We start from the raw sequence: 13,746 nt of genomic DNA, 5'->3' as shown, positions 1-13,746 counted from the left end.
ATGCGTTATTGTACAGATTTTAAACCAATTTGCTGTGCTCACCTCTTACGTGCCTTTGTAAAGGCTCTTTAATCCTACGTATTGTTTCTCCATTAAGCACAGCCTTAATAGTAAATGGAAAACATTCCTTGTCTGTCAATGTGAAATAACCGTTTACAACCGTCTTTTTTCCCCCCTTTTTTTCCTCTTTTGTTCTCTTTAGTTTGTTACAGGATGTGCCATATTGCATAACCCATAACTTACTGTGTAATGTAGCTGGGAATTCCATCTTCAGCTTGTAAAATGGATATTTGAATACTGTAAAGTGGTTGTATAATTAACATTTTCTTTGTAAAGAATAAAAATTTAGTTAATGTAAGAAAGAACACCTGGGGTATTAATGAAACGCTGTTTAAGATACTGAGAAGGATATGTGTTGGAATATAGTAGCACTTTTGCTAATGCACACATTTTCAATGTTTTCTTATGTGTCAATCCAAGAAAGATACCTTTGGAGTACATGTGAGAAGTCTGACATTATGCCACGTTTTATCTGTTAGGTGAAAAATACCAAGGATGACAACTGAACTATATTTGCTGCCTTATGCTGGATCTGTTAACTTTATGCTTTTAGCAAACGAGTTAACAATAAACAGAGCTACGTTGATATGTTTGGTGAAGCTTGTGTGTCCGTTTGTTGTAAACACTTTTGGTAGCGTCCGGATTACTATTTAATGGTATGTCAATAACTTATGATGCGGGGATATTGCTTTTAATCAGAAGTGTGTGATCTTTTTTTGGGACAGATTTGGACAAATACATTGAGACAAGTAGCCATTGCTTTTCAGGTGTTAAACTTTAAAATGACAACTATTGACTAAAGGGAGAGTTTGCAGGGGATTGTGGTTCCCGCTCCTTCAAGTCACTAGACGGTGAGCTTCGGCTGTAGGAGAGCCTTTGTTGCTGCTGTATAATGTTAAATTAAATCACTGCAATGTCTTCAGTCTCCCTACCAACTGAATTATGCATTACACAGGACCAGTTCAGCAGCTCTTGCTGGAAAATCTTGCTGGTGTTGGCCCTTGATAATGTGTAAAAGTTTTATATTGATCTCTGCCACTACATACCTTACTGGTTTCTAAATAGATCTGTTGGCTCTATTCTATGATATAAGTAACATCAGACAAATGCAACACATTTCACAAATACATCAACTACATATATATATATATATATATATATATATATCTCCCCTTCTTACTGCTATGTGGGTGGTATGAGTCTTCCTCGGGTCCTCTACCAGAGGCCTGGGAGTTTCGGGGTTCTGCACAGTATCTTAGCTGTTCCTAGCACTGCACTCTTCTGTTCTAATGTCATTCCTAGAATCTATTGGAGCCACTCTCCCAGCTTTGGTGTCACAGCCCTGAGTACTCCTATGACCACTGGGACCACTTTGGCCTCATTTAGTTCTTTCAGGCCCTGGTACTTCTCCAGTTTCTCATACTCCTTGCTGATGTTGCCGTCACTTGGCACGGCTTCATCTATTACCACTGCTGTCTTCTGGTCCTTTTCTACCACCAGGATGTCTTGCCAGTACCTGCTTGTCCCTCTGGATCTGGAAGCCTCACAGGATCTTATCCCTGCTATTCTCCACAACCTTCTGTGGAATCTCCCATTTAGACCCCTTACTCCATGCAGACGTTCCTGTACACAATGCCAGCTACTTGGTTGTGCTGCTCAGTGTACGCTGTTCCTGCGAGCATCTTACACGCCGCCACGATGTGTAGGACTGTCTAAGAAGCCTCTCTAAATAGTCCGCAGCTGGAGTCCTTATAGACAAGAGAACCTGGAAGTGATGTATAAGGCTTGTCACGTGTGAATTGTCTACTGCTGGAGGTCTAATAAGAGTGCACATGCTCATTGGCACCTGTCCTGCTCAGTTTAAATTCCCACAAGGACAAATGTTGTCCTCTCTGCCCCTATGCTGCCTCTATCTGCCCTGTCCAACTGTCCTCTGATCCTCCTTCCTGCCCTCTCTGCTGGGACCTGCTCACTCTAGCATACCTCCTACTCTGAGCTGTCCCCCTCTTTACACCAGCAGGGTAAATCCACGGAATTGAGGAAGGAACAGATTGGGAGAGAGAGATGGAGTCAATTTAAGGGGAAGCGACAGAAGAAAGTTGAGAGGGAAAAGAAAAGGTTAAGACTTAAGAGTAGGGAAGAAAGAGGCAAGAAATGATGGGCATAAATACTAGTTTTTGATTTATACAAAAATAAAATTACCCAATTAGTAAATTACTAATTTACTCTGAGTCTAATTAAATCAGGTTTTTAAAATCTTAATCACTAAAGGGCTGGGCTATTGACAAGTGCTGAAAGCCAAAAACTGGCTGCGGCCAGCCAATCTGCTAGCGCTAACGTTAGGTTGCTGGTGCATTATTGTGAAAAGTATGTTCTGTGGTGTTTTTTGTAAATGGTTTAACACAGTTACCCAATGCGTGGTACCACCTTCATTTTGATTTATTATCTGGCATTATAGACCTCACCTTTTCTGTTTACTATTTAATGGCTTGTGGTCGAAAAAGAAAATAAAGCTTATCCGTCTCACCATTTTTATAAGAAATATCAACTAGCAGTAATACAAAATCTGTTTAATTTGGCGTAAAAATTGTCAATATTTATGACCTGGAAACACTAAGGTTAAGGGAGCCATATGAGTGATAAAACTTTTTTGAGGGGGGGGGGAAGTCTCTGGGTATACAGAGACCATAATGTACCCCTAATTCTGTCAAGAAGTGAACAAGGATATGTCCCTTTGGCCTGTTATAGAGTTACCTTGGAGTTACCTTGGAGAAGCGGTTGAAATTCAGAGACATGTTGTACAATAGGTTGGGCTAGCACAGAGTCAAAGGTGAGACTGCATCAAAAAATTGGATGGATCTTGTATTCACTTTGAACTGAAAATGAAAGGGTTACACTGCCACCTACTGGAGAAGTGACCATATTGCAAAGGCAAGCATGTCTCCTGTGCAATTTTAAGGGGTTGCTTAATCGCTTCTTGGGATATTTCAAGTGTTAGATTTGAAGATGTTTGCATGGGTGTATATTTATAAAATGAATCTGTCTGGTTACAATGTGCAAACAGTGTTAACTAATAATAATTCAGGCAAATTGTGGGTTTGCGATTGGGCAATTAAACATTTCTATGGGGGGGGGACCCACAACCCCCACCGGTATTTATTTATAATGGAGTCTAAGACAACCAATGTCTTTGAAATATAAAAATCCACCAGAATGAAATAAAAATTTGACTTGTTCCTGCTTTATTGCATAGAACACAAATTAAACTATACAAATATTTTTTTTTATACATATTGCAATCAAAACCACTTCAAACAATGCCATTTGTTTTGGTGTAGATCTGTCCATTTCTGGCAAACATTTATGACTGTTCCATTTGTAAAGAGTCTTCTTTAACCTTCTGCAGTAAAACAGGATAAATAAATCTCTACGAGAAGTGAATTCCTTCAGAATTAAATCCATGAAGAAGGCTAGAAATAAAAAGATATAAATGAATATTTAATGACTGTTTAAATGCAGGGTAAAGAACAAATTATAACCAACATCTAGCATGCAATAACACCCACTTTTACTAAATCCTGGACTTCACTTTTATACCATAAATTGAACCATGATTCTGCTTTTTCATCTTTAGTGTATCCACACAAAATTATATATTGTTTTCTCAAGGACAGAGAGGGCTTTCTTTTAATACCGCTTTAATATATATAGTCTAACATTTAGCATGAATATAAATATCCATATTAAAAAAAAATATTTTTAACTCCACCTCCACATTTCTTTGTACGATTTTCCCAAGCTAGCCGAGTTCACAAAAAAATACAATCAATTGTATTGATTTTATAAAAGCCTCAGTATACATTATGGACATAGTCATGTGAAAAAGAAATTAGATCCTCCGAATTGTATTGTTTCACATATCAGGAGATAATCATCTGTTCCTTAGCAGATCTAAAAATTAGGCAAATACAACCACAGATGAACAAAACAATATGGCATATTACAGCATGTCATGATTTATACAACAAAGATAAAGCCAAAATGAAGAAGCCATGTGTAAAAACGAAGTACATCTTCTGATTCAATAACTAAGTCATCCATTGGTTTTTTTTGTTTGTTTTTTTACAGTTAGTATGTTGGTTTGCAATTGCATAATCATACAACCCATGACAAGTATTTACCCTCTTGATTGTAATCTCGTTTGAGCTGGGCCCTCCTTACCCCTCGTGTCTGTAAATAAAATTATGTGATGCACTACTTATCCTGTTTACTCATTGTACATTGCTGCAGAAGATGATTGTGCTATATAAAACAATATTTATGGAATGTATATAACCTATTTTGCTAGGAGCATTTAGACTTGTGTCAGCTGGGGCTCTGTTCTTCTTAATTAAGGCCTCTTAATTTTTTGATTAGGTTTCTGCAGTCCCATGTTGGAGTTACTCCCTTTATTTCTTGGAATATTTGTCCTCTGTATTTAAACAGGCATCTTTTTGGGGTCTACAATTTTAAACGATCCCAGTATAACCAGTTTGAAAATCAGTGGTCCACCAATATTCCTTTGCACATGTTTAAATATAATCTTATCTGTTTAGAAAAGCACAGAGATCCCACTGAAAAGGACAGACTCGCCAGGCTGCGTAGACCTGTGGACCAAATACACATTCTATTAACAGTGAATTACCTAATGAAATCATCTATGTCCATAGATCGGGCGCGTTTTTCATTAAATCCAGTTTCTTGAAGGATATTTTCTATTTTTTCAGCTATACTGAAATTTTCTGGAATTGCCTGCATTAAAACAAGAACAATTATTTCCGGTTTAATACTTTTTCTTCCTAATAACTGAGTGTAATTGGTAAGCTATTCACATCAAATGGAATCCTGCTATACTCTAAAAATTCTGGCATGTGAGCTTCAAATATATTTGCATTGTTTAAATTTAAAATAATCAAAGACATTTTATGAAATTAATATTTACTTACAATACTGTGTAGAGAACAATGTATTCTGTAGTTCTTCTCAAGAAGTTCTTGTACGGCACTGGATCTGAAATATAAAAGCACATCAGCGGGTGCAGTCAGTCTATGCTACGTAAGCAATTTAAGTCCTGATATTTGGGGAGACGGCATTACATGCCCATGATTCCCGTGTGCTATGCAAGTACACTCAGCAGAGCTGAAGTTTCTGCGTAAGCTGCAACTTACTTTGCTGAACTAGAGGCATGCTTGCCTAATGGTAATTAATTTATAATGCAAAATATGTAGTGCAATTAATATGTTCCTATTTCCATCTAGCTTTTGTGGATAACATAAAACAAGATGGGACAGGTGTGCACATATCTATCTAAAAACACAGGATGCTGTAGAAATGATTGTTCTTTTTGCGAGAAAAAGATGTAAAACAATGTTCTATTAACAGGAATTTATTTGGAATATACTATTTTCTGTGGAAGAAAGGGTTATTGGTTTAACAAAAAAAAAAGTGATTACTTACTTAAATGCTGCAGAGAGAGTTTTGTTTTTCCTGACAAAAGCAATTCGAACCAAACCATCCCACTCCTGGAATAACAGACATTTACAATATCATCGGTATATATTATACATATAGTCTCCGTTCACTAACCAGGGGATAGATTCTGCTAGTGATCTGGTGATCAGCCAATCAGTGGCAAGAAATTTCAGATCACGGAAGAAAGGCTGCAGATTCTGTGTCTGGAAAGTGTTTTAGATATATTTATGTTTTGGAAGAAGGCTTATTAAAGTACCCGTAGAGTCAGGGTTACTCACAGAGTACTTTAATATGCATTTTTTCTGTATGTTGTAAACTGCTCCAAAGGTGATCAAATGTAAGAAATCCATAGGAGTCCTTTAAATCTATCTGAATTCTGAACAGAATCCCTGAAATTTAAGTTTTACACCTTTTTTCCTGTATATATATTGTATATAAGACAAACCAAAATAACCAAGCTGCCCATTTAGCAGCATGATATTTATACAAATTAGCAGATGTTAAAAATTGTGACTTGTATATAGGTCATTCGTCCTGAAGAGTCACATTCATGCAAGATCATTTCATGGCACAAAATACATTGAGAACCCCCCAAATTGATTTGTAAGCAGCAAAATGTCCTTATAATAAACCCTTTTGCAGCCTTACCTGGAAGTTAATAGGTGGGGGGGGATTCTTGGGTTCTATCCGGACAACACTGGACTCCACTTTCGGAGGAGGTCTAAAATTGTTCTTCCCAACCTGTCCATCAGCATTGCAAAGAGAGATACGTTACAAGAGTAATATCAGCATTTCAGACAGAACAGACAGAATATTTTTATCTCCACAATGATACAGGGACTAACAAATCATAAAGCATGATAATAAATAGATTAAAGAGTGAAGCACAGAGCATGGATATGACTGGATAACGAATGTGGCCAATATAAATACTATGAAAATAGCCTACAAAAAGCTTGCAAAGGTATTTGGCTCATTAGGGTTTAACTTTGTGATAAACATGCTGTGAAGGTTTATGCTGGGGAGTAGTATATCATAAAGTTAAGGTCATCTGGAACGGACACAGGAGCTTCTGGAAATAATAGGGAGAGGGGGTTTGAACCTCACGCCATTTAACCATTAAGACAGAGAAGGATAAGAGGCCTAGGCTCCTGCGTATGTGTACATATAGATAGATAGACACACACACACACACACACACACACACTTACTTTCATGAGATGGTCCACGCGAGCCAGTAGCTGGGTGTTGATGGAAAGTCTGCAGTACAGCTTATCTCCAGGCTTGGCCACAAGACGCATAGCAAACTCTCTCTGGAACATCAATACCGCGCACCTTGATGTTTGACGTACAAGGAGAATTGGGACATTTACAAAAATAGATTTTAATTTAAAATAAAAACAACAGGACACCAAAAATCATTATCCAACATGGATCTGAGAAATGCTTAGTTTTATCTGCATAACTTTAAGCTTTAAATATGGGCAGTGTGAGCATTTCCAGCGTCACTTAGTAGCTTTTGTAGGAAACAGTTCTGTTTATTGATGTTTTCCTGCACAGAGCACATCATTTTAACCCCTTCAATCCCCTATGGACATACCGGTACATCCAGCCCTTCTTGCAGCGTCAGGGACGTCGTTTGACAGCCTGGACTACCCCCTGACATGAAATATTATTATTTTAATGATTTTTTATTATTATTTTTCAAATGAATAACCTTTTCTTTGGGGGTTTTTTCTCTTTCAGGATGGGAGGGGGATGAGAGACATGGTTTCTCACTCCCCTCCCCGCGATCCCCCTGCACCGATCACACTGTGATCTCTATGCAGGTCCTCACAGACGTGCATAGAGATCGCAGCGTCTGTGCCTCATCCGATGAACGTCCGGGTTACATCAGCAACCCGGAAGGGAATGCCCGATCGCACAGTTTAAAATGTAACAGCTTTCCGGCTTTCATACCAGAAGCTGTTACATCAGGTGCAGGGGGATCGCGGGGAGGGGAGTGAGAAACCATGTCTCTCATCCCCCTCCCATCCTGAAAGAGAAAAAACCCCCAAAGAAAAGGTTATTCATTTGAAAAATAATAATAAAAAATCATTAAAATAATAATATAAAAAATAATAAAGTGAGCTACATGATGTCATTGTGACATCACTGGCATTAATAACATGTTCAGGAGGTCCCTAAGAGGACCTCTAACCATTTAAAAAAAATATATATATATATATAAAAAATACAAAAAAACCCAAAAATAAATAAAAAAAATGAAAAAATATATATAAAAAAAAAATGTAAAAACCTTACATCCCATTGCCCTAGCATAACATCTACCCAGTATAACCCTCCTGCCCCCGTTCACAACCCCCAAACCCGTTAAGCCATAAGCATAAAAATTCTACAAAAAATGTACACCTTATAGTATGTTCCCTGGTGCTGGGAAAGTATGGAAAATCTATATAAATTAGGTATTTCTTAAATCAGGGAATCCTGAATTGATAAACTTGGAGCGGATTTTCCATCACTTTACCTAATTTTGTGAGGATTCAGAGGGAAAATGTAAAAAAAAAATAGGTATTTTATTCTAATTTTCGCTAGTTTTTACTAAATTTCTCATTCTAAATTTTCAGCTAATCATCCAACTATGGTATCAAAAGAAAGCTCTATCTCTCCTTGAAAAAATAATATATAGTTTACATGGGTACACCATTCACAGGAAAAGAAAATAATCGTTGAACCGACAATGGCAAAATTGCTCTGGGACTTGAGGTACCAAAAACCCCTGGGATTGAAGGGGTTAAAGAACAGAATCAGTTTGTTTATGTTTCTAAAACATTCCTAAAGGGATGCACTAAGGCTAGAGCCCCGTCTGGGTCATGGAAAATCCCTCTCTGAGAAAAACAAGTCAACGGTCAATATAAGCAACAGCCTGTCTAAATAAAAAATATTACTTCTTTATAATGGCAGCGACAAAAATAACGATAATGACAACAACCATAATAATAGTAAAATAACATACCTAAAAAATGGTCTGTGGAGGAGCAGCTTGAAGACAAAGGGAGATGAGATCTTGAAGAAAGAAAAAAAGGAAAATTATTAATATTTTTTATAGTAGTATTTTAAAAACTGCTGTTTTTAATTTTTTATAGTAGTTTTTTTAAAACTGTGTTTTTTGTATCATACATTTCTGTCAAAATGAAATAAAAACCAATTATTAAATACCGAATTACTTATTTTCCCTCGAAAATAAAATCTTAGTGAGCTAATTACATATTGAGCAAACTATACTAATAATTGAAAAATACCTGATAAGGCAAGTTAGCCACACAGAGGTCAAAGAAAGGCAGGTCTGTCTTCAGCACATCACCAACCAAGACCTGGAGCTTATTTGCAACGGCTCTGGGGAGGAAAAAATAAAATTGTATTAATAAGAGAGGTCATCACAAAGAGGCAGCATCAGCTACTGTTCTGTATCTACCGTATTTGCTCGATTATAAGACGACCCTGATTATAAGACGACCCCCCAAAATCTGAATATTAACTTAGGAAAAAAAGAAAAAGCCTGAATATAAGACGACCCTAAAGGAAAAAAGTTTTACCAGTAAATGTTAATTCATGTAAACTATTTTTTTAAATAAAAGCTATGATTGAGAAAAATATTTTTTTTGTTTTTATTTCCTTGTATTTTCCAACCTGTCCCCCAGTTACGCACATCTGCCCCCAGGCTTGCCACACCAATATGGCACTGTGGCCCATGATATGCCTTTTAACCCTCTATATGCCACTGTGCCCCATGGTATGCCTTTTGACCCCCTATGTGCCACTCTGCCTCCAGAAATGCCTTATACCCCTATATCCCATTCTGGCATTTAGGGGGTTAAAATGCATATTATGGGGCAGAGTGGCATATAGGGAGGTATAAGGCATTCCAGGAGGCAGAGTGGCATTAAGGGAGTTAAAAGGCATTGTATAGAGCACTCTGCCTCCAGAAATGCCTTATACCCCTATATGCCACTCTGGCATTTAGGGGGTTAAAAGGCATATTATGGGGCAGAGTGGCATATAGGGAGGTATAAGGCATTTCAGGAGGCAGAGTGCTCTATTAAATGCCCCCTTAACGCCACTCCAGAAATGCCCTATGCCCCCATTTAACACACACACACACACACACCCTATACCCCCATTTAACTAACACACACACACACACTCTCTCCCCCCCCCTCTCACCCCTCTCTTCCCTCTCTCCCCTCTCAGCCCTCTCTTACCGGTGCTTCCAGCCGGGGCAGCAGGTTGACGTCGCCTTCCGCTGCAGCCGGAAGGAGGTGGAGTTGGCAGGGGGGGTTTGTATGCGTCCGTCGCGTATACTTTCCCCGGCTGTCAGAGATCAGAGTTCCCCGCATCGGTGCGGTTCCGGTGCGGGGAACTCTGATCTCTGACAGTCGGGGAAGGTCTACGCGACGGACGCAGACAACCCCCGCTGCTAGCCACACCTCCTTCCGGCTGCAGCGGACGTTGTCTACGCGAATCGCGTAGACGTCAACCCGCTGCCCCGGCAGTACAGCAGGAAGCACCGGTAAGTGTGTGTATGATGGGGGGGGGGTGAGACAGGAGGATCCAGGTCCCCTGCAGCGGTGGGGGGATCTGGATCTTAGTCTCCTAATCAGACCTCTATTTGAGGTCTGATTAGAAGACGACCCCGATTAGAAGACGAGGGGTATTTTTCAGAGCATTTGCTCTGAAAAAAACCTCGTCTTATAATCGAGCAAATACGGTATATTTACAGGGAAACTGTCAACTTCCTGGCTTTACTAAACTCAAGTGAGCAAACAAATTTCAATTTTTAATAAACTAAACTGTAAGATGTTAGATTGACCAGATCTGACAGCTAAAACTTTGAGGCTCTACTAATAGGATGATACAGGTTGGCATCACGCCAGCAAAAGAAAAGTAGGAAGAATTTCATGCTGCAACATTATAAAAATATTTGAATGTCTTTGGTGGATTTGGGCTCTCAACATCGTTAGGAGTAGACACAAGTCAAATCCTTAAAAACTAATATATATATATCTGGCAAGCAAAAAGAAGAAAAAAACTCCAGTTCCCACACTGATTCACTGGAAATACACTCTATGGCGGACCCCCCATGCACTAATTTATACAATTATTTAGTAATATTTACACTTACGAGCCCTGTACTCGTTTCTGCAGCTCAGCGACAAGCCGTGTATCAAGCTCACAAGCCACAACCTAGGAAATAAAAAGGAAATTTTCTATATATTTTTGGAATAATATATTATAATATATATTAATATATTTGCACCATTATATATATATATATATATATATATATATATGATTTTAAAAAGGGTTTTACCAAACATGCCCAGAAATGAATAGCTAAGGAGGTAGAGGGCTATATGACTAAATACTGCAACTATAAGATAAATTATCTTTATAAAATGAAATGTCGCATGATCACCTGTTTATAATGTTTTTCGCCACGACAGCTCTCTTACCCAAGAGCTGCATCTTGGAACGAATGTTGTTTTATTGATGACCTTTTATAGGGCATCTTAGGTGTCAACATTACATATAATATGTAAACTGAGCAATCACCTTAATATTTTTCATTTTTGACAATAAAAGTATAATAGGCTGGTTCCCATAACACTAGGAGGAGAAGGGATCCATAAAAATGCATACATTTAGAACTTATCAGTTACATTGGAAGGAAGGGACAGAGCAGTGAAACATTGTGTTTCACTGCAAATGAGTTTTCATTGTAGTAACTTGAATTCTCCTCATTCAGCTGTATTGTATCTTTCATCCATTGTATACATAAATCGCTGTTTACCTTTTTGGCTTTTTCTAACAGCTTGATTGTCATGTTACCAGTTCCAGGACCAACTTCCAGTACAACATCTGTAGGTCTTATAGCGGCCTGAAAAGAGACATTTAAATGTCAAGCAGAAACATACCAGCTACAAAACTCCACACAGGATATCCATTTCATACATGCAGCTGCCAATGTAAGTAATATTACGCACATCCCCCAGCGAAACACACATAGAATTATAACTGGGGAACCATCTCGGCTTTAGCATGGATCCTGGTATAGAGATAGCTTTAAACCAATAGCTTTTCCACATCTACTTGACATGTTTTTGGATCCAAACCGGCAGCTGTTCCACTGGCAGCATGGATCCCAATAACGCAGGTCAATATGAACAAAAGGATTGAATATAATAATGATTTACCTTGTCAATTATGCTGTTTACAATTAGTGGGTTCTTCAATATATGCTGGCCAATTCCAGTGTTGAACATAACCCCTAAACATTGGGATTAAATAAAAGTGAACAACATTATGAATTCTAATAATGAATTACTAATAGGTAATAGGACAACGCGGCATCTCGAACCATCGAAAGGGAGCGGAACCACGCGTCACGAATTCCACAAACGGTGAAAATGTCCCCACTGTAAGTAAGAGGCCTGTGACAACATGCACTACTCTTCAAAAGTTTGGGGTCACTTAAGAATGTGCTAGTTTTTGAAAGAAAAGCAAATTGTATTATTACAATAACATGAATTGGATCAGAAATAATGCACAGATGTTAATGTTAGAAATCAGTATTGTAGCTGGAAACGGCTGATTTGTAATGGAATATCTTCATAGGCGTACAGAGGCCCTTTATCACTCATCACCTCCTGTGCTCGCTAATCCAAGTTTAAAAGGCGAAATGATCATTAGAAACCCTCGTTTGCAATTATGTTAGCACAGTTATAATTTTTCTAATGAAAACAGCTAAGTGACCCCAAACTTTTGTGTTACGACACAATATGTAATATATCTACTACTTTTCCAAGTTTATATATACATAGAACTGGATGCCAATCTATGGGGTTTGCAGAACGGAGACCGAACTGCAGCATTAATACGGAGATCACAACCTTCTGTGTGTGGAATAAGAAAGTCTGCAAAGGCGCAGGGCAGCCATCAGCAAATGTTTGGTTATAAAAGCTTTTAAATAACCCTATTTATAAAATGACACAGAAGCTGAGCATTCAGCACATTTTTCCTGATGTAGAGACTCCGACCTCGATCAGTCCTTGGTCCCGTCACATCGCATTCTCTCCTCCAAGCCGTACATCTTAGCATTTCCTGATTATTTGCATTACGTAAGCCATTTGCCATTTTGGTAGCCCTTTTCTGAACTCCTCGGTGTGGCGAATAAGTAATGTCGGTGAAATTGTTGTGCGGTTTTAGAAGCTAAATTGTTGCCTATTCTCTGCACCCATTTCCATTAAATCGTTTACCTCACTAGCATAGGTAACGAGGAATAACCTCATGTCCCTGTCTTATTCTCCATAACGCTTATCACAATTAGTCAACGACTCCTCGCTGTCCACGTTTTTGAGGCAAGGCCAATTTTCAACATTAGCTCTTTAGCTCTACGAGGTTATCTGTGGCCCTCAGAATCTATTAATTCTACATACAGGAGGTCAGGGTGTGGAATCCGTGGGGGGGCCCCCCATCTATAAAAGGTCAGAATGGAAACTCCAATATACCGTCATATGGGTAATCTGATCGCTGCGGCTCAGGAATGACGGCTGTCTAACTGCCCCTGTAGCTCGGGCGCTCAGAGATGCCATTTAATTTGTGTTACCTACTAATTCTACACATTGTTCCACCCGGCAATACACAAAAACGAAATCAATGTATCTATAACAGTATACGAATGCTGCTGGGCTACCGTACGTCGCGGGTTAACCTTTCGATCTATATAACGTGTCCGTGTGCCTCCTGAAGACTGTGTATTTAACCTGCGGACATTGCTCTGTGATGGGAAATACCTTGGCTCCGGATTGCCTGGTGTTGCCGGCTCTTCTTCTCTGCTTTGACTTTCGGCATCTTTATGATATTAATCGCACACAGCACACAACTTCCACATAAACAGCGTGCGGGCTGTGCGAGCGGCGCAGGCTTCTGACGTCAGTCCCGTCGCGTTGGTGTCTGGCAGGTGCGTGCCGGGAGTTGTAGTCTGCAAAGAAGCCGGAGATTTCCGAGAGAAGCGGACTTTGCGTGTCTCGCCGTGGCCTCGGACAGAGTAAGTTCGTGGGTGCCGTTGAGTTTGTAGCGGCCGGGACCCTTGGCGTGACCGAGGACTCGTTACAC

At 39.1% G+C, this 13,746-nt stretch overlaps 1 protein-coding gene across 1 annotated transcript; it reads right to left on the bottom strand.

Moving 5' to 3' along the window:
• Window positions 1–3,487: 3,487 nt before the first annotated feature.
• On the bottom strand, window positions 3,488–13,482 carry LOC149285521 (dimethyladenosine transferase). The gene is made up of 12 exons (XM_089495254.1): window positions 13,425–13,482; window positions 11,826–11,899; window positions 11,423–11,509; window positions 10,754–10,815; window positions 8,874–8,967; window positions 8,588–8,637; window positions 6,783–6,906; window positions 6,220–6,312; window positions 5,557–5,621; window positions 5,046–5,109; window positions 4,745–4,851; window positions 3,488–3,530 (listed from the first exon to the last, which is right to left on the bottom strand). The coding sequence occupies exons 1-12, from the start codon at window positions 13,480–13,482 to the stop codon at window positions 3,488–3,490; spliced, it is 921 nt and encodes a 306-aa protein (XP_089351380.1).
• Window positions 13,483–13,746: the final 264 nt, after the last annotated feature.

This window comes from Sceloporus occidentalis, unplaced genomic scaffold (assembly GCF_023333645.1).
Source record: "Sceloporus occidentalis isolate IW3139 unplaced genomic scaffold, rSceOcc1.0.p SCAF_78, whole genome shotgun sequence".
Lineage (NCBI taxonomy): Eukaryota > Metazoa > Chordata > Lepidosauria > Squamata > Phrynosomatidae > Sceloporus > Sceloporus occidentalis.
Note: the sequence above shows the minus strand (reverse complement) of the source record. Positions and strands in the feature narration are given on the sequence as shown.